Source organism: Drosophila erecta, unplaced genomic scaffold (genome assembly GCF_003286155.1).
Source record: "Drosophila erecta strain 14021-0224.00,06,07 unplaced genomic scaffold, DereRS2 tig00000000-arrow-pilon, whole genome shotgun sequence".
NCBI lineage: Eukaryota > Metazoa > Arthropoda > Insecta > Diptera > Drosophilidae > Drosophila > Drosophila erecta.
In genome coordinates, this window is record NW_020825194.1 from 17,940,415 (window position 1) to 17,961,099 (window position 20,685).

The 20,685-nt window shown below is 43.9% G+C and overlaps 6 protein-coding genes across 8 annotated transcripts; 3 read left to right on the forward strand and 3 right to left on the reverse strand.

Annotated features, from left to right (window-relative positions):
• Nucleotides 1-242: 242 nt before the first annotated feature.
• LOC6553109 (serine/threonine-protein kinase ATM) lies at nucleotides 243-10,322 on the forward strand. The gene is made up of 28 exons (XM_001979979.3): nucleotides 243-565; nucleotides 624-732; nucleotides 784-969; nucleotides 1,025-1,245; nucleotides 1,300-1,644; nucleotides 1,708-2,811; nucleotides 2,866-3,043; nucleotides 3,101-3,270; nucleotides 3,322-3,448; nucleotides 3,506-3,873; nucleotides 3,935-4,076; nucleotides 4,130-4,250; nucleotides 4,307-4,439; nucleotides 4,495-4,788; nucleotides 4,841-5,114; nucleotides 5,173-5,549; nucleotides 5,609-5,806; nucleotides 5,860-6,007; nucleotides 6,071-6,488; nucleotides 6,549-6,708; nucleotides 6,763-7,275; nucleotides 7,340-7,645; nucleotides 7,711-8,692; nucleotides 8,752-8,919; nucleotides 8,982-9,358; nucleotides 9,417-9,669; nucleotides 9,750-10,004; nucleotides 10,065-10,322. The coding sequence occupies exons 1-28, from the start codon at nucleotides 365-367 to the stop codon at nucleotides 10,247-10,249; spliced, it is 8,313 nt and encodes a 2,770-aa protein (XP_001980015.2). The 5' UTR covers nucleotides 243-364; the 3' UTR covers nucleotides 10,250-10,322.
• A 507-nt stretch (nucleotides 10,323-10,829) lies between these two features.
• On the reverse strand, nucleotides 10,830-11,930 carry LOC6553178. Its single transcript, XM_001979978.3, has 4 exons — nucleotides 11,683-11,930; nucleotides 11,433-11,627; nucleotides 11,134-11,374; nucleotides 10,830-11,065 (listed from the first exon to the last, which is right to left on the reverse strand). The coding sequence occupies exons 1-4, from the start codon at nucleotides 11,901-11,903 to the stop codon at nucleotides 10,925-10,927; spliced, it is 798 nt and encodes a 265-aa protein (XP_001980014.1). The 5' UTR covers nucleotides 11,904-11,930; the 3' UTR covers nucleotides 10,830-10,924.
• Nucleotides 11,931-11,997: 67 nt separating this feature from the next.
• On the reverse strand, nucleotides 11,998-12,894 carry LOC6553177 (28S ribosomal protein S10, mitochondrial). 2 transcript variants are annotated; one of them, XM_001979977.3, is made up of 3 exons: nucleotides 12,794-12,894; nucleotides 12,507-12,733; nucleotides 11,998-12,443 (listed from the first exon to the last, which is right to left on the reverse strand). In XM_001979977.3, exons 1-3 carry the CDS (start codon nucleotides 12,800-12,802, stop codon nucleotides 12,188-12,190), a joined length of 492 nt encoding a protein of 163 aa, XP_001980013.1. In that variant the 5' UTR covers nucleotides 12,803-12,894; the 3' UTR covers nucleotides 11,998-12,187. The 2 variants fall into 2 exon arrangements, with proteins under 2 accessions (XP_001980013.1, XP_015009782.1); XM_015154296.2 differs by lacking the exon at nucleotides 12,794-12,894 and having other exon boundaries at nucleotides 12,003-12,443; nucleotides 12,507-12,772.
• A 183-nt stretch (nucleotides 12,895-13,077) lies between these two features.
• Nucleotides 13,078-14,922, forward strand: LOC6553176 (protein arginine N-methyltransferase 1). The gene is made up of 2 exons (XM_001979976.3): nucleotides 13,078-13,295; nucleotides 13,359-14,922. The coding sequence occupies exons 1-2, from the start codon at nucleotides 13,274-13,276 to the stop codon at nucleotides 14,888-14,890; spliced, it is 1,554 nt and encodes a 517-aa protein (XP_001980012.1). The 5' UTR covers nucleotides 13,078-13,273; the 3' UTR covers nucleotides 14,891-14,922.
• A 47-nt stretch (nucleotides 14,923-14,969) lies between these two features.
• LOC6553175 (probable histone-binding protein Caf1) lies at nucleotides 14,970-17,016 on the reverse strand. Of its 2 annotated transcripts, none has more exons than XM_015154295.2 (3): nucleotides 16,657-17,016; nucleotides 16,045-16,602; nucleotides 14,970-15,897 (listed from the first exon to the last, which is right to left on the reverse strand). In XM_015154295.2, the coding sequence occupies exons 1-3, from the start codon at nucleotides 16,676-16,678 to the stop codon at nucleotides 15,188-15,190; spliced, it is 1,290 nt and encodes a 429-aa protein (XP_015009781.1). In that variant the 5' UTR covers nucleotides 16,679-17,016; the 3' UTR covers nucleotides 14,970-15,187. The 2 variants fall into 2 exon arrangements, with proteins under 2 accessions (XP_015009781.1, XP_001980011.1); XM_001979975.3 differs by having other exon boundaries at nucleotides 16,045-16,605.
• A 236-nt stretch (nucleotides 17,017-17,252) lies between these two features.
• On the forward strand, nucleotides 17,253-19,359 carry LOC6553174. The gene is made up of 3 exons (XM_001979974.3): nucleotides 17,253-17,588; nucleotides 17,734-17,926; nucleotides 18,285-19,359. The coding sequence occupies exons 1-3, from the start codon at nucleotides 17,525-17,527 to the stop codon at nucleotides 19,237-19,239; spliced, it is 1,212 nt and encodes a 403-aa protein (XP_001980010.1). The 5' UTR covers nucleotides 17,253-17,524; the 3' UTR covers nucleotides 19,240-19,359.
• The last annotated feature ends 1,326 nt before the right edge of the window (nucleotides 19,360-20,685 follow it).

Sequence of the window (20,685 nt, forward strand, 5' to 3'; positions counted from 1 at the left end):
TGCAAAACGTTCACACTAAATCTGTAAAGCCAAAAAATCTGCTTCAACACTAAAATGCGGCTATTTGCAGTTTATTAATTTAATATAATTTAATTAATTTAGTAATTTATTAATAATAATTTTATGAATATAATTTTAAAATCTATGAATTTTCAATTTACTATGTGTTGCTCGACAAAAAGGGCTGATTCCCAGACATTTAACAGCAAAGTTTTGCTGTTTACACTGTTCATATTAACCTTGGTATTTTTTGGCGCTCTGGGAGAGGTCACTCTAAATACGATTTGAGAGATTAGTTTATGTTAAGTTCAATAACAATTGGAATAGGGCTTCCAGCGAGAACAGGTGATGCGGGGCAGCAAGGATGAGTGCACTATTAAATGAAATCCAGCGCATCATCGGGGACCTTCAGTCGGGGAAGGCAGCCAGCCGAAACAGGGGCATCCAGCAGCTGGATGAAAAGCTCTCAAGCTGCCGAGAGGATTTTGATAAGTTGTTTCTTAGCAACACTTGTGATTTATCCTGGACCACAATCTTTGAAGCGTCGAAGGAGGCTCTGTTTAAGGTTCTTAGCCATGATCTGTAAACTATCAGTTCGATTTGAAGTTTTGCCCTACTAACAGCAAGCTGCAAATCTGGAAGATGCAAATGAGAAAGTATTCAAGACGCTGGTAGGGAAAAACTATCTGTACGACAATGTCCTCGAGAAGATCACACAATTCAACTTGGAAGGTAACTCCCATACCCCTGAACTCGTCCGTAAAGCTAAAATGTGATTTACAGCGGGAAAGCAGACCGCCGGAAATGGACACTTCCTGGCCAAGACGAGCATCTTCAGTGCATTCGAGGATGGGATCAAGATGCGAGTGGTGGTTAAGTATTTTGGAGACCGCATTCTGAGTCTGCTGGAGAAGGGCATTTACTCATCGGACAGCTATGTGCGCGACCTGAAGATTAACGAATACAGCAGTAAGTGACTCCGTGGTCAAAAAGTGACTGTTTTTTACTGTACCTGGTATTTCAGGGATTCTCTCCTATCTTTTTGAACTGAATGTCGATATGGAAGAGGTCCTGCGCACAAGAATACTGAAATGCATCACAAAAACCGTCACTTTGGCCAAGGACCGGGTTCAGCTGCATGTAGATCTAGTGGAATATCTGCCGGAGCTCAGCAGCTTTGTGCTCTCCGCATTTGGAGCCAGAAAAACTGAGATTGTTCGCGTCTACTTGATATTTGCATCAGAGGTGAGACTCTGAATGTCATTATATCATGATACATACTTTGCAATAATCTTTCAGCTCGCTGTCAACTACAATCACCAATTGAACGTTCATATGCAGGAGATTCTACCCAAACTATGCGAGTACCATGACGAGGATGCCTTCCGGGACGACACAAGAAATCTATTTTTTCAGTGCGTTTCAAAGTCGCTTCATTCAATGTATCTTAAAATGGATAAGTCCGACTTTAATACTCTCGGTGTGCCTGTTCATGAAAAATGGCCGCAAACTCTACTGCGGCTTAAAACTATTGTCAATGTGGAGATCCGTAAGAATTCCTGGGCTCGCTGTAAGAACGCACTACTGAGCAATAACAAATTCTCCGACCCCTTCATTAAGATGTCTGCCCTGGTTATGTATATAGTAAGCTGCATAAGCTACTAATATTAATTATATTTAACTTAAAATATAAATATTTATTTGCAGGTGCTGTGGCATTTAGAGACGAAAAAGATCGATGAAAATGGGGAAGGCGATGCGCCGAAAAAAATCCCTAAACCTGCTGATAAAATGGAAACTGTATTAAGCCTGATCGACAAAAAGGAAAACACCTTTAATGACGTCTGGTTTGCTATCTTCACTGAGATACTCCAGCTGAGCAGCGTGATCCTAAATGTGGCCAACTACCAAGTGGCGGTAACCACCGTGGCGGAAATAATGCAAATGTACGGCAATGCGAGAAATCTTCGGAATCTTAGGTTATGCCTGGCTAATCTTCTGACCAAAGAACAGGAGCTTTTGCAGTCAAAATCTATTCGGGAGGATTTTCTGGGCGAGCTTTGGAGTCAGATGGCAAACCAGCTCATTTCAGAGACGACCGTAAACAGTGACGAGATCAAGGAAAAGCAATTGATACTGCAGATGCTGATCAGACACAATAAACTCAATCAAAAGATGTCCAGCACGCTGCTTAACAATATTATCTCAACTGAGATGTTAAAGCGTAACGAATGCTTACAGACAATTCGCGAGCTCTTTATCCATGCTGAGGAGTGTGGTCAGGACAAAGCCTCCGCTGATTTAGAACCTATTATAGCTTGGGCCTACGGTAGTGCGGATAGATTCATCGCCGCCCAGATGATTCACAATATAGACAGTATAGATGCCCAGCTACAGGCAGATACTTTTGCAATCAGCATTATAAACTTTCTGGATGTTCAGCAATTGCAGCAGATCTCTCGACGAGAGCATATCCTTGCACCTACCGAACGCAATCTTTTGCCCTACAAATACAACGAGCAGCTAATTTGCTTTGACAAGGACTACGCCATTCCGTTTGAGTCAATCACTCAAGTTCAGAGCGAAATTAAGAATTGTTTGATTCAATCCAATTATGATTGTGTTATGCGAGGCCTCAACTTTGAGATTGCGAAGGAGAACAACCCCGCGGCAATACTAAAAAACCTGAATAGTCTATTGAAGTTGACCTGCACAATGGAAAGGCTTTTGCATTACAAGGTTTTCGATGCAGATACCTTTACTGGCTGTCCTCTGATGAAAAGAATTGGACTATATCTTAGCCACATTGAGGTGGGTGCCAAATGAATAACATTGCATAACCTAGTTTTCTAATACCCCATTCAGTTCCAGCTCAAGGCGAACGGCTCTGAGATGCTAGATAAGAGCGATTTACCAGAGATTTTACGTCTAGAAATCTATGTACTTGATGTATTCAGGACGAATTCAGTCTTACTTAATTATTTGGAAAGGCAACCCATCGAAATGTTGGTGGAATTTGTTGGCGCTGCGCTTAAGTTGCATTGTAATGAAGTTTTCAATTAATTTATCGTTTTAATAATTGTAGAGTTAAATATTTTAGCCATGCAAAGGGAGCGATTTCTGGATGCGGATCATGGAACAATTACACGTCTGTGCCTTAATATATTGGCTGGCCTTTGCGCGTACAATTCGCACCGGGATGCAGCATTCGAGCACATAGCAAAGGTAACGATGCGTTGGCATCCACAGGATGTGCTTATTGTGACCAAGGTAAGAGTGATATCGTAACGAAAACAGAAGTAATTTTATGAACTCTTTAAGATGTTATGCAGCTGCCAAACCATTTCTGAAGCATCCAGCACTTGGTTAGTGACCAAATTAAAGACACTTTTTCAGCAACATCACCAGGATGCGGAAATTATGGATAAAGTGGTTCAACATATGCCCAGTGAGCTGATAAAAAATCAAACAAGTAACACAACACTATTAATAAATTTCATTCTAGCGATTTTTCACTTCGTATCGCACAAAGAAAACCATTTGGACGACATGCTTATGGCCCTTAACTCACTTTTAAGGATTGCTATTAAGAAGTCGTACACATCACATTTAACAGCGAAAATTTTGCGTTGTGTCGGATTGATTGCTCAGCGGTGTCCGGACATTTACCTTCTCGAGAACTTTGCTGTGATATGCAAGTCCACTGCAAAATTCATCACCATGCCCACTTTGGAAGTGCGCTTTGCCACACTCTTCACATTCACCATTCTGCTGGAATCAAATTGCGTCACCAGCGATGCCATTGGTCATTCTCAGACCCACTGGGATTTTTGCCAGGAGCTGTACGAGAGCATTGAGTTTAAGAAACTGACGGTCGGTAATTGAAAGTTTAGTTGCGTAGCTATACATTAATTCCAACCTAATTGATATTTAGTACAACAATGAGGATGCCATTCAAAACAACAATGCGTTAATCGTACAAATGCTAATTGCCATATTCCTGCGCAGCTCATTCCACCAAGAGATTGCTCTGAAGGAGCTGCTGCATCATTGTGCCCTGCGCAGGCTGACTGAAAGTGAGTAAGCTCTGTAATACTATATTCAGCTACGTGATAAAATCAAATTCCAGGGGAGTTTATTTCTCTGCAAGGAACGGCTTCCTGCAATGGGCAAACAGTACGTGATCTTATCCGACCATTTTCGGGTATTCTTCTTCACCATTGGAGCTCAAAGCGCTGGCCCATTTCCAAGTGAGATAATTGAACTAATCGAAAGAAAGTTAGGTTAACATCTCACTCTTCATCAGGTTTCCCTATTTTCTGTGTTATCCAACAAAGAGCGACTTTCGCAAAGCACATGCTAGTGAAATTATGGCTTATACCTTTCTGTATGGCAAAACAGAGGATATAGAACGATGCAGTAAATCCATCAGCGAGGAGGTAAATCCGAAGGAAATTTTTTCTTGATAAATAAATAACAAGTTATATTCTTCAGCTGGCCCTTCCGATAGTGGCTTCATTTTTACTGGTCAAAAACAGCTCTTGCAGCGAAAGCGAAGGCCAGAACTTTAAGGAGCAAATCCAGCTATTGTCGGAAAACCTTAGTTACTCTCAACTGAATGCCACAGATGTAGATCTTGACTTAGATATCCTGTGCTATGTGTTAAGCTTACTGCACGATCCGCAGGAAATGACGAGATTGTTTGGTTCCTTTGCGCCGTGCAACAGAACAGCCAGCTGGTATAGTCTGACTGGAGAGTCGCTTTTTAAGTGTCTAAACTTCCACATTGTAGGTATTTGGAAGGTCATTTCAAATGTGTCGTCTAACTCTTGTCTTTTAGAACCCTGAAATGAGGTCTTCGATGGACAGTCGGATCCAATCCATGACTACGCTTCAAATCAAACATTCTCGTGTATTGGTGGATGCTTTTGGACGCTTGAAGACCAACTGCTATTCAGCATCTTTTTCTAGTCAGGCCTTGCATGAGTTTTTCCTCTATTGTGTAGTTGCAGATGCTGTACATGATGCGGCCCAAAAAAATGAAACCATAGTTACCCAGTGCTCCTTCTTTGTTCGCGACATTTGGTTTTTTGTGGTTCGGTTTTTGATCCATAGTAAGTTAAATACAAATTTAGCGAAGCTTACGCATTGCTTAACGCGGACTTATTTCAGCAAAGTTCATACGCGTCCAAATGGCTGCTCTGACGTTTCTGGAACTTTTGCTAAACAAAGCCACATTCAGCTTGGAAGATTTCCAAAATCACTTCGGAGACGTAGCTAAGCTATTAAGCAATTTTCAACTTTCCTGCGAAACGAAAAAAGTTCGAAAAAAGACCATATCAATAGTAGTACAAATTTTGCAATCAAAGAAAGACCAGATCAATCTAAATTCCTTTTTGGAAGAGACCACGGACTGCGAGTTTCTTAAGCCTTTGCGAGAAGAATGCAATTCCGGTCAACCCAATGTGGATAGGTTGGATGTCGCCAACTATTTGCGCTCCTTTCTGTTAAGTCCAACGCCAGAGAGATTGCGCGATCTTAGGACATATGTGAGTTTGAATATTTAGTTAATATTTTTAAAACTACAAACTATTCAAATTTTATAAAGATTGCCGACCACAAGGACAAAGTGCAGGAACATGAAAAACTTTTGTTTGGGGTTATTAACAAGCTCATTCAGATGACACGGGACGCGCATAGTAAGACAATCAGCATTGATTCCCTAAAGTGCTTGGCTCAAATTGGACCGCTGAAAATATCCACAGTTTCGTACTATTTCCAGACCGACTTTGAAGCATTCGAAAAGGTTAGTTATCAACTTCAAGACTGCCAATTTTAAATTATCTTCTTTTAATGCAGTCAAATGCTAACCCCATGGAAGCTTTCTTAGGAGTTGTCTGCCAGACTTTGGATAAATCCTTGTTTCAATTCGATCCCAAAACTCACGAGGGTATGGTGTCCGTAGCCATTCAGGTGGTTAATAGTAAGCCTGGTTCAAATATTATGGGTAATTAGATTTAAATTGCTATTATATAGAGATAATTTTTCAACATAGCATAATTTTCCATAGCACACTATACAAATTTAAGAATCTTTGCTGACAAGTCTACTGCATCGACCTTTCTGCATTCTAATAAACAAATTCGTCGCATCGATTGGCTGTCAACACTTAAAGCAACAAAATGCCTAGACTATGAGCCTTGGATGTGCGCCTTTGTCTCCAAAATGTTTCAAATGTGTGGCTGGCTGGGATTCGATAAACTGGCCGCCACTTCTTTCGCCTTTGCCAAGAGCTGTCTGCTACCTTTTATTAAATTACTACTGGAAAACAGCCTAGATCACGTGGAGAGTCTGTCTCAGATGTTGGATTACTTTTTCGAAGGTTTTACTAGTTCGACGACAACGAACACCCAGGAGATTTTCCGCAATAAAAGAGCCATTAAGAAGTTTCTGCATATCTGCGAGTACATACGAATTTTTAATAATTGGTAATTCATATTCGTATAGATTAAATACCTTTTGAACTTATTGTGCTTTACCTATAACAGGACCATCCCCATTAATCTGAGCAATGTGGTTATGGCTAGCAATCACTGTCAGGCCTATTTCCTAAGCATAATGTACCTAGAGCTCTGGGCCTGCTCAGAGAGCCCTAAGAGTAAGATCAATTTCTTGGAAAACGAGTGCTTTCAAGATTGCGCCAAAAAGGTAAGAAATAACTATTGTTGAATATATTCCAAAACAAAGATGTGTTCGTTTCAGGCATACGAATCTATTGGCTGCTTAGATGCCATACCAGGCTTTGTCAATCCCATGCGCTCCCGTTTGGATTTCCTTGGCCATGGTAGCAATTTATCCACCATTTTGTTGGAGTCGGACCACTTGGACAGGGCCAGTGGTCAACTCTGTATAGACATAATGAAAGGAAATGGTTTGTGGTCTTTTGCCAAACTCCAGCAGCACCAGAACATTGATCCCGACTATGAAATATTTTGGCGCCTTGGGCAGTGGGATTCGCTAACAGACGCAAAGCATCAGCAAAATCAGACGACTGTTAGGACATCGCTTAATCTGGAGCAAGAGTTCAAGCGGCATCACTTCGTTGCCCTCAGAAGTATCGGCCAGCGGGAGGAGGAGAACAGCTTGTCGGCCATCGAAATGGCCTATAGCTGTGTGCGCGACATTCTGATGGAGATCAGCGTGGAGTGCCTGCAAAGTGTGTACAAGTACCTGACGTGGCTGTGCTCTCTTCAACAAGCAGAGGAGTTTTGCCAGGTGATGGTGTCTTCGGAATTACGCGATATACTTTACTGATCCTTGAGTTTTTTTCACACATCAGATCCAATTTGGCTCTCAACTGGATCCTGCTTTGACGACCAAGATTTTCAAGAAATGGCAAACGGAATTGGAACTTACGTACGGAAATTTTTCTTGTAAGGAATACGTGATTGCACATCAGATTGCTTTGCTGAAGTTGGCGGGAACAAGGGCTAGTCGCAGAATTAGCGAGTTCTATCAAAAGGATCCCATTAGCACGTACCTAATGAAGGGAATTAAGGAGTGCAAAAGCGCTGGGAAGTTAAATCTGGCAGCCAAGTACATAGCTACTTTACGGGAGCTTCCTAATATTAGGGAGTCCACCAAGGTTACCTAATAATATTTAAATTTACAATCAATTCTACATATGTTAGTAATTGCATATTATTTTAGATAAGCGTTCTGCTGGAAGATGCCGAAATCAATCTGAAGATGGGCAACCAACAAATTGCTAAAGCGATTTTGGACTATGTGACCAACAATAATGAGTTTGTCTACTGCGTACAACGAGTTCCTGCTCTCAGGATGCAAGGCGAGTTCCTCTTAGACTGCAATGCTGAGACTTTAAGTTGGGTTCAGTCTCACAACTTCAATAATTCGCTGAAGCTGATTGATGACTTTGTGCTGCACCGCCAGACGCTGAGCGAAAAGTATCGGGACATCTTCGATTGGCAACAGCTTGATGGTTTCGCCAGTAAGCACCGAACGGCAGCCTATGCAACGATTGCAAAGTATGCTGATCGGGAGTATCAGCAACTACACGACTACCGACACTCGCAGGAGTATCAAACGTTGAAAGATATCATCGAGCAGAACCGCCAGACGGCGGAAAAGGTGACCCAGCGCGAGAACCAAGACCGGCGCGTCATCTCCGTCCAGATGAAACGTTACGCTAGTTTGGACGAGCGACAGCTAAATCAGATTGAAGAGAAGCTTACAGAGTATCTGTGCCTGGCGTTGACCAATTATATGGCGTATTGTCGGTTGGACAGCGGCTTTTCCAGTGCCGCCATCTATCGCATAATTTCGCTGTGGTTCACCAACGCAACCAGTAAACAGTGCCAGGAGTCTATCAAGGAGGGGATACTTACAGTGCCTAGTTACAAATTCATCTGCGCCGCCAACCAACTGACAGCGCGCCTTAATTCCAAAAACACGAGCCTGCTCAAGGGGCTGACAGACCTTTTGGTGCAATGTGGCACAGATCATCCATATCATACATTCTACCAGCTGTATCCGCTTGTGTTTGCCCACCTGGATGGCGAGAACAGCAATACAGAGCGATCAGGAATTGCGCGTAAGATTATTGCTATGATATGCGAAAAGAATGCCACAGCAGGGGAATGCAGCAAGCAGCTGGAGTCGCTGCTGCCAGGTAAACGAATCGGTTCTACATTGTTCTCAAATGCTTGGCTAAGACTCGTTCTTTCACAGCACTCATAACTTTTGCCAACGAGGGAAAGACGGACGATAACAGGCCGGTGTCGGATTCCGTCCGCAATAAGCAGTTTGACAAGGTGAGGCGCTGGCGGAATCTCAATGCCGTACATTGCCCGACCCTCGAGCTGCCTGTTATGCCCAGCAAGGAGTACAGTATAATAAGTAGGTTTGGGAACCGAAGATTTATAGTTATGCCTTTAATAACCAAATCTCAATCCACTCAGGCGTCGTCAAGTGGAACAACGAGACTATACAGTGTGGGGGATTAAATGCGCCTGTTAAAATTATGTGCGTATGCTCTGATGGTAAAACACGGGCTCAACTGGTCAAGGGAAAGGATGATCTACGGCAGGATGCCGTGATGCAGCAGGTTTTCGGCATTGTCAACGAGTTGCTCAACCAGGACTCCGAATTTATCGAGCGTAAGCTCAAGTTGCGCACCTATAAGGTCACCCCGCTATCCATGCGTAGTGGCATCCTGGAGTGGTGCACCAATTCGGTTCCTGTGGGTCATTACTTGGTTGTAGAAGGGAAAGGAGGGGCGCATGCGCGATACCGGCCAAACGACTGGAATAACAACAAGTGCCGCAAATTGTCCTCTGTGCGTTTCATTTTAAATAAGAGGTTTTCGTAGCTTATATTATTTTTTTAATTTGCAGGATCACCTCAAGTTTCCCAAGGAGGCGCGATATGCCATTTACAAGCGAATATGCGAGAATATTAAGCCCGTTTTCCATTACTTCCTGCTGGAGAAGTTCCCGATTCCAGGCGTCTGGTTTGAGAGACGGTTGGCTTACACCAATAGCGTAGCTACCACCTCAATGGTGGGCTACGTTCTTGGACTGGGTGATCGGCACACACAAAATATCCTAATAGACCAGCAGACAGCTGAGGTCATTCATATTGATTTTGGTAGGTGCATAATTTTCATAATATAAATGCGGATATTGATATTGTTCATGCTAATGACAATTTTTGTGCGCATTTTTTAGGCATAGCGTTTGAGCAGGGCAAAATCCAGACGACACCAGAGACCGTTCCCTTCCGGTTGACTCGCGACTTTGTGGCACCAATGGGAATCTGTGGTACAAAAGGAGTCTTTGCCAAATCCTGTGAAGCTACCATGCATATTCTTCGCCGATATAAGTCCGTTTTTACCACCATTCTCGAGGTTTTGCTCTACGATCCACTCTTTATTTGGGGTGTACTTAAAAAGAAGCAACCAGGCCACGCATCACAGCAATCCGGTGAGCTCAAGCTCACTTACTACCTGTACAGTTCTCTCTATAATTTGGCATTTTTTTCAGGCGAGGAATCAGTGAATTTAGTTGCCCAGCGAGCTTTGCTTCTGGTGCAGAACAAATTGGATGGCAGAGAGGCCGGCACACTAGGCGACTCGAATGTCGAGGCACAAGTGGAGCGATTAATCAATGAAGCCACTCTACCAAGCAATCTCTGCATGCTTTTTCCGGGCTGGGACCCACACCTATAAGCCTAAGTACATCACATTATCATTACTTGTTAGTAGTTCTAATACAAGGTTTATACTATTTTTATCAAACATTGTGGTGCTTAATCTGGTTAAAAGCACACATTGTTGATTGGTTCTTTTGCTATCAGCGGGAAACGCTACAAATGGTATACATTATCTTGGCAACTGAAGAATTTCAATCTGATATTTCGACATTATACATTATCAAAGGTTTCGGCGTTTGATTGCCATTATATAGGTTGCATATATAGGGGTTTTTTTGGGCATGCACGTCACAAAGTTTTTGGGCTCCCAGTGAGTTTCAGGAATTATGTGGCCTCTTCTTTTTTATAATCCGACAAGGTGGTCATAAATCAATAACCGGCTGTGAAAATAACGCTTATCGAGACCCCATACCGACTATTCCGTGTTCATAGGTAACAAAAGCCTTTGTTGATCGCGCTATCGAACATACGGGAGCTGATAACGGACGGATTTAAATGCAAATGGGCTTTTGATAGTTCGATAGTCCTTATCACATATATAGTAAATGTGGCTAAACCGTCAAACGGTCTATAAATTGTATAATTTCAAGTGCTTACCCATTGTCCCCGATTTATAAAAACGTACATATATTTATTAAGCTAATTTAAAATAGTGGCTTATATAAGTTTAAAAGGATTTATACAGTCAGTCTTAGGGAGTCGGACTAGCCTCAAGCTTGCAATCGGGTTCCACACCCTCAAATATGGGTGCACTTTCTCCTTCGCCGCCTCCACCAATTATTATTTGAATAATTTCCGACAGAGTGAACTGACCCAAAAATTTGTTAACGGCCTGTAAGACATACATGGAAATTGAATTAGAAAAAATTTTGCTTTTGAAATCCTGAATTGTAAACCCACCGCTTGGACTTTGGAGACCACTGTGCCCTGTTCATAATCCCAGACGTCGCCGAGCAGCTCTACTCCCAATTCGTTCACCAAAGCATGGATAAAATCATTGATACGCTCCTCTTCCATCAAGTTCTCAAAGTTAATCCATAGTCCTCCCAAACCCAGCTCAATCTGTAAGGAATATATGGCCAGGGGAGACACGGATCTCAATCGGAACGAAATGAGGATTGACAAGTTTGTAATAGAGGTTCTAAAAACAGTAAGTAAGAGATTTGTTCGATGGTTGAAATGAAAAAAGTTGGCCTTACTCGGCATTGCCATCACCGGCCAAGTTTAGGATGTAGGCCAAGGATCCCTTGGCGGTGTATAAGGACTCGAAGTGCGTGAGTGGGAGGGTAACGTTAATGGTGTTCTTCAGAGTGGGCACCGGGGACAAGCTGAGTGCAGGGACATCAAAATCAGACAATCCGTGCAACTGAAAATTGTCGATGGACCCTGTAAAGCTAGAAATCAAAGGATTTATATCGCCTACTAGGACATATGCTGGCCTTCACTTACTCCACGAGGTATTTGTTGTTTAATTCTGTCTCGACAGGGCCGAACTGCAGTGGGTCCAAAGCGGGCAGACCCAGATTCGGGATTGGATGGCACATACGTACGCGGAACTCTTCAAGGAACGCCAAGATCTTCGCCTCGTACACGCAGGTAGCGGGCGACAGGCATGCGTAGAGAATGGCTATGGCCAGCAGGGCCTGTGAAGTGAGTTGTGCCCGCTGCATTCTGCTGATTGATTCGCTTCCGTCCGGTTTGGAGTAGCTACTGGTCTGCCAGCGGGCGCCCGCCCCGATTTTGTTTGCTCACATTTCAAGTGGATCCCATTGTGTGTGTCAAGATACGACTTTTATTTTAATATTTTGACAAAAACTTATCTTCGCTAATCGCGAACGGGGCCCGAATGCGGACGATTACCGTGCAAATTGTTGGTGCTTCTGTTCGTATTAGCCTAATCTCAAGCTCATATTGAACTTTTAATAACTATGGACTACTGTCGAATTGACTTCAGCTACACTTGCTCCGGCGGCTGTCGCAAGTGCTCTGGGATCTGCTGGAGCTCAGTCCTGGAAGCCTGCAGCGCCACGCCCTCGGGCAGATTTCGTTCAATGTACTCTAGGAAGGTGTCCAGCGTGGAGCCCGTCAGCTTGTGGAAGTTCATATAGCGGAAGTGGGTTCGCACCTCGTACTGTACACGATGTTTCTTATAGATGTGCACCGACTTCAGGAGCGTCATCCGCTCGTGGTGCGCCTTGCGAGGTGACCAACTGCATGAGCATTAGCAACATATGTTAGAGATTTCTTTTAAAAGGCGTATTCCTACCTCTTACCATTTGCCCTTTTCAATGCCCAAATGCTCGGCAGCCGTAGTGGCGAACCAGGTGTAGCTCTTCAGAACCGCCGGATCAATACCACGCAGCTCAATCTCCAGCTTGCTATAGAGTTTATCCGGTTCCGGAGCGGGTGTCGCAGGTGGAAGATTGGCTTGTACGCCGGGACTAGTGGTCACGGAGGACAGAGCACGCACTGGCTGTATCCAGCGAAGCGTCCTTATAGCCTGGGAATATAAATGTATATGTCTTATACGTATTCCCATTGATAAATTGGATTTAAGTACCTGCAACATATTAACAACTGTATTTACAACTAGAATTATGCAAGTGCGGGAACCGCAATACTGCTCATAACGCCTTTCCAAAAATACTGAAAAATACTACACACCAAATATGTAGTTTGACAGGTGAACTACATACCCTGTAATAAATTCTGTTTACTTCATATTATATTTAAATGCTTTACGATTTCTTTGTTGCAGAAAAGCAACATATATTTTAGCTCAATAATAATTTCACTTTTTACATATGATTAATTGAAGTAATTTGTTAAATTAAGATATATCCCCAGTGGTACCCCCTAAAACAACATTTCAAATATTCCAAAACGCGTTAGGCTATTTTCTTTCCTTAAATTTTCGCACGTGTTGGCGCCGCTTAAAAATATACGTTTTAGTTTACGTTTCTAAGTTTAGGATCTTCGCCTTGCGATTTCATTTCTTTTGCCTGATAGCAGGACTATAGGAGTGGCAAACAAAGATAGCATGAAAGACACCGAAGTCAAAGGTGGGAGACCGATAATGCTTTTATTACTTATGATGATTACTTATTCATCCTACCCCATTGCAGACAACACCAAAGAGGAGGAGCCCATGAAGGAGGAGGCACCAGAGGAGCCTGCCAGTTCCAGCTCCGACGAAGATGAGTACGATGACATAGATGACGATGATGAGCCAATGGACGAGGGCGATGAGCCAACCACTTGTCTGTTTTGCACCGAAACATCTGCAAACATATCGATTGCCATTGACCATCTCGACACCCGGCACAAAGTAAATCTATCGCAGCTTCAGCTAAAATTCCAAATGGACCAGTATTCCTTTATCAAACTGATAAACTACATAAGAGCCAACAAGATCAGTGCCGAGCAGTTATTGTCTGCGGAACAGCCTCATTGGCAGGATGAGAAGTACCTCCGGCCCGGGGAGTATGAGCCCTGGCTCTGCTACGACTACGAAGTCCTCAAAACAGACGCCACTCCGGCTCAGCCCTCGGTTCCGGAGCTGCAGCAGCGGATTGCTGAGCAGTCCCAATTGCTGCAGCAGGCCAACGAGGACATGGAACGCATGCGCAACGACTACAAGGCGCTTCTGCAAAAGGTACATGGTGGCGAAGAGTCCAAAGGTTCGAACAAAAGTGTACCGCGTAACAACGTCTGTCTCGACAACGAATACTTCAAAAGCTACTCCCACTTTGGCATCCACCATGAAATGCTAAGCGACAAGGTGCGGACCAGTACATATCGCGCGTCTCTGCTCCAAAACGAGGGTGTTGTTCGGGGTAAGACAGTGTTGGATGTGGGATGTGGCACGGGAATCCTTTCCATCTTTGCCGCGAAGGCGGGTGCCGCCCGTGTTGTCGGCATAGACAACTCTGACATCGTGTACACGGCCATGGACATCATCAGGAAAAACAAGGTGGAGAACGTTGAACTGATCAAGGGACGGCTGGAAGACACAGATCTCCCGGAGGCCAAATACGACATTATCATATCCGAATGGATGGGCTATTTTCTTTTGTACGAATCAATGCTAGACAGCATCATCTACGCCCGCGAGAACTGCCTTAACCCCAATGGTATAATACTGCCCAGCCGTTGCACACTTAGTCTCTTGGGCTATGGGAACGACACGCTTTATGCCGAGCAAGTGGAATTCTGGTCAAATGTTTACGAGGTGGATATGAGCGATCTGCGAAAGCGATCGATAGAAGAGCCACTAATGGAGGTGGTGGACGCAGAGTTCATGCTGACGGATCCCGAACAAATAGCCAACTTTGACATAATGACCGTCGATCTGAACTATCCAAACTTCACTCACCAGTTCAATTTGAAGGTCACGCAGCCGGGACGATTATCCGCCTTTGTGGGCTATTTTGACACTCTTTTTGAACTACCCTCCGCCGTCATGTTCAGCACATCACCAAGTGCGACGCCCACCCATTGGAAGCAGACGGTTTTCTTCATTGACAAGCCGCAGATTGTAAAGGAAGGAGACATCATTAGTGGAAAAATCACGTCGAGAAGACATAAAGAGGATGTCAGAGCACTTAGTGTAGACATAGAAGTCTTTGGCAAGAAACACAAATACATGGTAGTTTAATGTGGTTGATTTCGAAATAAATTAATTACGGTTGGAGATGTTAATTGGAATTTAATTTCAAATAAAGTAACCACAATTCTTGGCTTTTGTAATCATTTTTAATTAAAGATTCGTAGATTGTACAATCTGCTGACAAATGAGAGCTTAATTACTTTTTGTTTTTAAAAATATGTAAATATATATAAATTAAAATGAGTACCCACTGCCATTTAGGCTGGATAGCTGGACATGGGCACGGCCAAAACATTATCGGATTCAGTTGTAGTTTGGTGTGTTAAAGGAGGCGGAACAGATGCTTTAAGCGGTATTGGTTTCCAACTCGGAGGCGGGAATCTCTGGCTCCTCGTCGTTGTAGACATTCTCGGCCATCTGCCAGACCTGCATTATGTTGTCCTCGGAGACGGAGCAAATGATCCATGGCTCGTTGGGGTTCCAGGAGAAGTCGCTAATCTTCGCAGTGTGGCCGCCATGGATAAAGAGCAGCTCGGGTGGTCCGTCTTCAGCATCCTCCGAACTCTGTTCCTCACCGATTTTTGACAAATCCCACACGTGTAGGCGGCGGTCGGTGCCGGAGGAGGCGAGAATAGTCTCGTTATGCGGCGACCACTGCACCTGGAAGATTTCGTCCTTGTGCGACTCGAAGGAATGTAGTTTTAGCTTGAGGTTGCGCAGATCCCACAGAGCCACAGTCTTGTCAGCGGAGCCAGTGGCCAGAATGAACTCCGAGTAGGGATTAAAGCTCAGGCAATTTACTTCAGCTGTGTGAGCGTCCACCGTATGCGAGGGCTTCGAGGTGTTGTTGTTGCGCGTGTCCCAAATCATTAGCTTCTGGTCATCAGCCACCGATCCGAACAGAGACTCATGGAGCAGATGCCAGGCAACGTCCTCAACAACGGCTGTGTGTCCGGTGAAGATGTTCTTGGCATCAATAACCCTATGCTCCTTGGGTGTGGCATTGATGTCCCACAAGCAAATGGTGTGATCATCAGAGGCTGACAGTAAATAGCCTGTAAGGACAATAATGTTGTTGATTAATGGTTATATTAAGGACGCAATGCATTTTATATGCGTTCTTGCTTAGTGTTTTTATCTCAGACAATACATAAATATCAAATTATTAATGACGTTTCCACTATGTACAGCTAGGCACGTACCATTGAGGTTGGGATTCCAAGAGAGGCCGTAGCCTTCCTTTTGATGACCGCGCAGCCGCAGGTCCGGTTGGCATTCGCCAGACGGCTCCGGCTTGCTGGGATGCTTCGTGTAGTCGAAAACCAGGACATCGCTCGACGGCGTCTTGGTGGCTATTACACATGCGTTCTGGGGCATGTAGCGGGCCCTGTTCACTTCACCTTCGTGGTTGATCTTTATCTCGATCTCGATCTTGCCGCACACCGATCCAAAGCCTCCGAACTCGCCCTTCTCGTTGTCGTAATGCGATCCATCAAACTGGGCATCCTCACTGGGCAGCTGAACGCTGGCGATGAGGAGATGGTTCTGCTCGTCAGACGTGTGTGTGCCCAGTATAAGACGATGTACCGAGTAGTCCTTGCCATCCTGCTTGGTCACGTCCGGCAGCCACTGGGCGGTCAGCGAGGGCCATTCCAGGGCATGCGTCATGACCAGATCGTAAAGGAACGGCGTGTTCTTTTTCCAAATCTTGTACTCCTCGTTGATCACGCGCTCCTCGACGGCGTCGTCGAAGGACTCCGCTGCTAAAGGTCAATGGTTACAGACTGCGGTGATTAACTTCTAACCGGACTTACCATTATCGCTGCGATCCACCATTTCCAGGCTTCTGGGCACGCAATTCCTCAGTCTGCGTCAAAAGTCGGCAGCCGAAAAAATCGGGCGCCAAAACAAAAGCCGAAGCGGCAAAACGTGTGCACAGGAACTACGAAAGCCCGCTATGTACTGGAAGCTTTCTCAACGAACACTCAGCCGAATGTCGTTAAGGCAAGGATTGAGTCAATTCCTGGCCGGGCAATTACACTTTTAATGGCGTAACGTCAGCGCAAAATGGGAATTTGGCTAATTTCCTTCTTTTTTTTGCAAGCGCGTCGTCGATGATAGAGATGCAATGCAAGCGATTGTCGAGACGACTGCCATATTCGATTACGATACCGATAACAGAGTCACGGTGAAACTGTGACAAGCTGTGACATTGCGCGGTATTTAGAATTGTACCTTGTTTATTGAAGTTCAAATTTGTGTATTATTAATATTTAAAAAAAAGAAAGTAAAATTGTTATGTATATCTTAATAATTAATTTGAATAGCGCACCAATGTACTGTATTTTATATGGTAGTATTTTATGGTATATTTGGGCTTATAATTGGTATATTTTAACGGTCGCTGTTACCGCCACACTAAAGTGGATAAACAAAGTTTACTTAATTCGTTATCAGTTCGCATGATTCGAAACAAGTTTAGGCGCCAATGACCGGCTTTCCATTATTGCTTGTTGGGGCTACCGTGGCAGTTGCAGTTAATTTCCCCAACCACAACGACGTGGGGCAGCCGTGATTCACCTTAATCGCTATTTTTCAATTGTGTATGCAAAATGTTTTTGCACATAACGAGCTGAACTATCGAATTTGCTAAATAGTTTAACAAGCAATAATTGGGCCGACATGCAGGTGGATAGTTGCGCAAGCAGCTCATCTGAGATCCCCAACCACACAAAACGTGAAACGTGTAAGTGCACAGTAGTTTTGATGGCCGGTTGAATGAAAAACTTTCTCCCTTGGCGCGTCGACGGTTTTGTTTGCCTCTTTCTTTCACTTGTGTAATCCGAATTTGGCCCTCAAGCTCGTTTTCTACCTCGAACGTCACTTTCCAGGGAACAGTGGGAAAATGCAGTCGTCGCCGCATTCCAAAGATGGTCATAATGCAGCGGGGGCTAGCAAACTGGTCCAGGATCAGCAGGCAGCCGAGGACTACTTGCAGCACCTGATGACGGAGGGCAGTCAGGAGGGCGACAGCGGGGCTGACTTGGAGCTACCTTCATGGTACGATGAGCAGCTATTCAGGCGGTAAGTTGCGTGACGAACTGTTCACTGGCTGCATATAAGCCATTTGCAATTTGTGTGAACTACGCATAGTAGAAATAATTGCGATAATTACAATATCCCCATAACCGTAGGCTATACCTGAGCATGGAGTTACATATGTATCAGTTATCATAGTTTTCAGTAAGCGCACTGAGTCTGTACATAATACTCATCCATCTTAGTCTTTACTCATTTACCCATTTTTATAAGTTCTGGCTTACATATTAATAATAAAAAAGTGCGACATATGTATATTTAATTTAATTTTCCAACGCTATATTTATGTAAGTATATTTTTAAAAATTATAAATTTTGATGATTCTGTATTCCTTTTTTGCAGTGGTCAGAGCTATTTCAGCACGTATCGCTTCGTAATGAACGCCGGAATGCTGGCTGGTCTAATAGCCGTGCTGGCTATTCCCTCTATTCTTCGGGTGCTGTCGTGCACACGCCAATCCTCGACAGCGTTCACCGCCTACCGTCGCTATGTGCGCACTATATTCCACACGCAAGCCTGGTATAACCACAACATCGCGGACCGTGGGAGCAGGTTCTGGACCAGTATTGCGGCCGTGAGGCGGGCCCACAGCCGCTCCAGTCATGCGTGCGCTCGCAAAGGAGCTGGACAGATCACCCAGAAAGATTTGGCTCTCACACAATTTGGATTCATTGGCTTTATAACGATGGGCGCTCATCGCATAAAGCTTAACGATCCAGACTTCCTGGAGGCCACGACGCATATGTGGCGCGTTCTCGGCTATCTGCTGGGCATCAAGGATGAGTACAATATCTGCGGAAGGAACTGGGCGGAATCAAAGCTTCGCCTGGACATTGTGATGCGAAAAGTATATGAACCAGCTCTGACAAACACTGGTGAGGATTTTTACCGAATGACCGAGGCCTTGATTAATGGTTTGTGGCACATGAACACTATGCTTTCGGTAAACGCCAACATATTCTTCGCCAAGCGATTGGCATGTGTCAAGGGCTACGAGTACTACAGTTTCGATCATGAGAACGGAGTGGAGCAGGATCCTCAGCAGAAACTGCACTACTACGACATGGGATGGTGGGATCGTTTCGTAGTCAGCTACGGCCTGTTCCTTGTCACATATCTGCACAAGTACGCCCTGGTGCGATGGTATTTCAACTTCCGCGTCTGGCTGGTGGACGTACTGACCTATTACTTGCCCTACGTCGCCATTTGGAAGTTTGGCCCAAGGTTCGCGTATGTGCGGATCTTCAGAAAAGGAGGGGAGGCCCAAGATTTTACCTCGGGCTTGAAGGACGATTAGATTGTGTTGGTTTTGTGAGACTTAGTCATTAGGTAAATTATTAATAAATACGTTACTGTGACAATTAAGACTTTGAGTTTATATTTTGCTGTTAATTTGGAATAAAACAATAATTTTTAATGAAAGGGCTCTTATTATTTGATATTATGCTATATATAAAATGTTATATGGTTAAATATGGTTATATTCTATAAACAAATAATTTTTTTACCTTAAATAGATCGTTATACAGTTTCGGTAACTATAATAGCACCATAAGCACATTTCGTGTTTGTCCCAGCGTTTCTGTATTTTCTGACACTTTTTCATCATTTTACTCACTAAATTTAAATACTACAATGATATTCAATCGAAATAACAAAATTAGTAACAGATCTAATTGATATTTTAAAAATAATTGGCAAAACAAAAAAAACCTTCAAATTTAGGCGGTAACAAAAATAGCACTGTTTCTCGTAGTTCGCTAAAACTAAATAAAAAAAGAATTCAACAAATGGATTATATCTTAAGAACTATGTTTAAAGAATCTTAATATTTGGTTGCGTGACCTTTGTTGGCGATGACAGCTGCGCATCGTCTTGGCATGGAGTCCACCAAGTCCTGGCACCGTTTTTGAGGAATTTTGCTCCATGCATCCTTGACCACACCCCAAAGTTCCTCGTTATTATTGGGTTTGGCTTCAGAAACCTTTTTTTTCACGTCCGCCCAAAGTTTTTCAATTGGATTCAAGTCGGGTGATTGAGCAGGCCATTTCATTACTCGGATCGAATTCTGCTCAAACCACTTTCGAGCTTTCTTGCTCGTGTTGAAATCTTGTTGAAATGTCCAAATCAACGGCATTTCATCCTCGGCATATGGCAGCATCACATTTTCCAGGATATCTGTGTAAATGTGCTGATCCATGATGCCTTGAATCCAATGAATCGGACCTACTCCATAGTATGAAAAGCACGCCCATACCATGATGTTTGATCCCCCGTGCTTTACCGTCTTAGAGATGAAGCGAGTATTATATTCAGTTCGTAGTGAACGCCGAACATAAGACCGAGAGCCTTTTCCACCAAACAACACAATTTTGCTCTCATCTGACCACAAAATGTTGCGCCACTTCTCTACAGGCCAATCCTTGTGTATCTTGGCATATTCCATTCGCTTTTCCACATGCTTCACAGTCAAAAGCGGGACTTTTCTGGGACTGCACGCATTAAGGTTGTTTTGTCTTAAGTGTTTGCGTACTGTTTCCACGCTTGCAGCTATCTGAAGCTCCTTCTTCAGTTGCGTCGCCGGCTTAAAAGGCTCCTTCTTGCTTTGCCGAACCAAGCGCTTGATCTCCACGTTGGACATTGAGGGCTTTCTTCCACGAGTTTCGTTCTTTTCGACAAACAGCAGTGCGTTGCGGATCATTTTGTTTGAACAACCGACAATGCGACCAATTTCAGCGTAGGT

Coding starts and splice junctions, on each gene's coding strand:
- LOC6553178 (XM_001979978.3), bottom strand. CDS start 11,903: ATGCAGCGGGCACAACTCACTTCACAGGCCCTGCTGGCCATAGCCATT. Junction 11,628..11,682: donor AACAACAAATACCTCGTGGA/GTAAGTGAAGGC, acceptor TTTGATTTCTAG/CTTTACAGGGTCCATCGACA. Junction 11,066..11,133: donor TGGTCTCCAAAGTCCAAGCG/GTGGGTTTACAA, acceptor TATGTCTTACAG/GCCGTTAACAAATTTTTGGG.
- LOC6553176 (XM_001979976.3), top strand. CDS start 13,274: ATGAAAGACACCGAAGTCAAAG. Junction 13,296..13,358: donor GAAAGACACCGAAGTCAAAG/GTGGGAGACCGA, acceptor ACCCCATTGCAG/ACAACACCAAAGAGGAGGAG.
- LOC6553174 (XM_001979974.3), top strand. CDS start 17,525: ATGCAGGTGGATAGTTGCGCAAGCAGCTCATCTGAGATCCCCAACCAC. Junction 17,589..17,733: donor CCACACAAAACGTGAAACGT/GTAAGTGCACAG, acceptor GTCACTTTCCAG/GGAACAGTGGGAAAATGCAG. Junction 17,927..18,284: donor GATGAGCAGCTATTCAGGCG/GTAAGTTGCGTG, acceptor CCTTTTTTGCAG/TGGTCAGAGCTATTTCAGCA.
- LOC6553177 (XM_015154296.2), bottom strand. CDS start 12,772: ATGGGAATACGTATAAGACATATACATTTATATTCCCAGGCTATAAGG. Junction 12,444..12,506: donor GGCATTGAAAAGGGCAAATG/GTAAGAGGTAGG, acceptor ATGCTCATGCAG/TTGGTCACCTCGCAAGGCGC.
- LOC6553175 (XM_001979975.3), bottom strand. CDS start 16,678: ATGGTGGATCGCAGCGATAATG. Junction 16,606..16,656: donor GGTGGATCGCAGCGATAATG/GTAAGTCCGGTT, acceptor ATTGACCTTTAG/CAGCGGAGTCCTTCGACGAC. Junction 15,898..16,044: donor TTGGAATCCCAACCTCAATG/GTACGTGCCTAG, acceptor TTGTCCTTACAG/GCTATTTACTGTCAGCCTCT.
- LOC6553109 (XM_001979979.3), top strand. CDS start 365: ATGAGTGCACTATTAAATGAAATCCAGCGCATCATCGGGGACCTTCAG. Junction 566..623: donor CGAAGGAGGCTCTGTTTAAG/GTTCTTAGCCAT, acceptor CCCTACTAACAG/CAAGCTGCAAATCTGGAAGA. Junction 9,670..9,749: donor GGTCATTCATATTGATTTTG/GTAGGTGCATAA, acceptor CGCATTTTTTAG/GCATAGCGTTTGAGCAGGGC.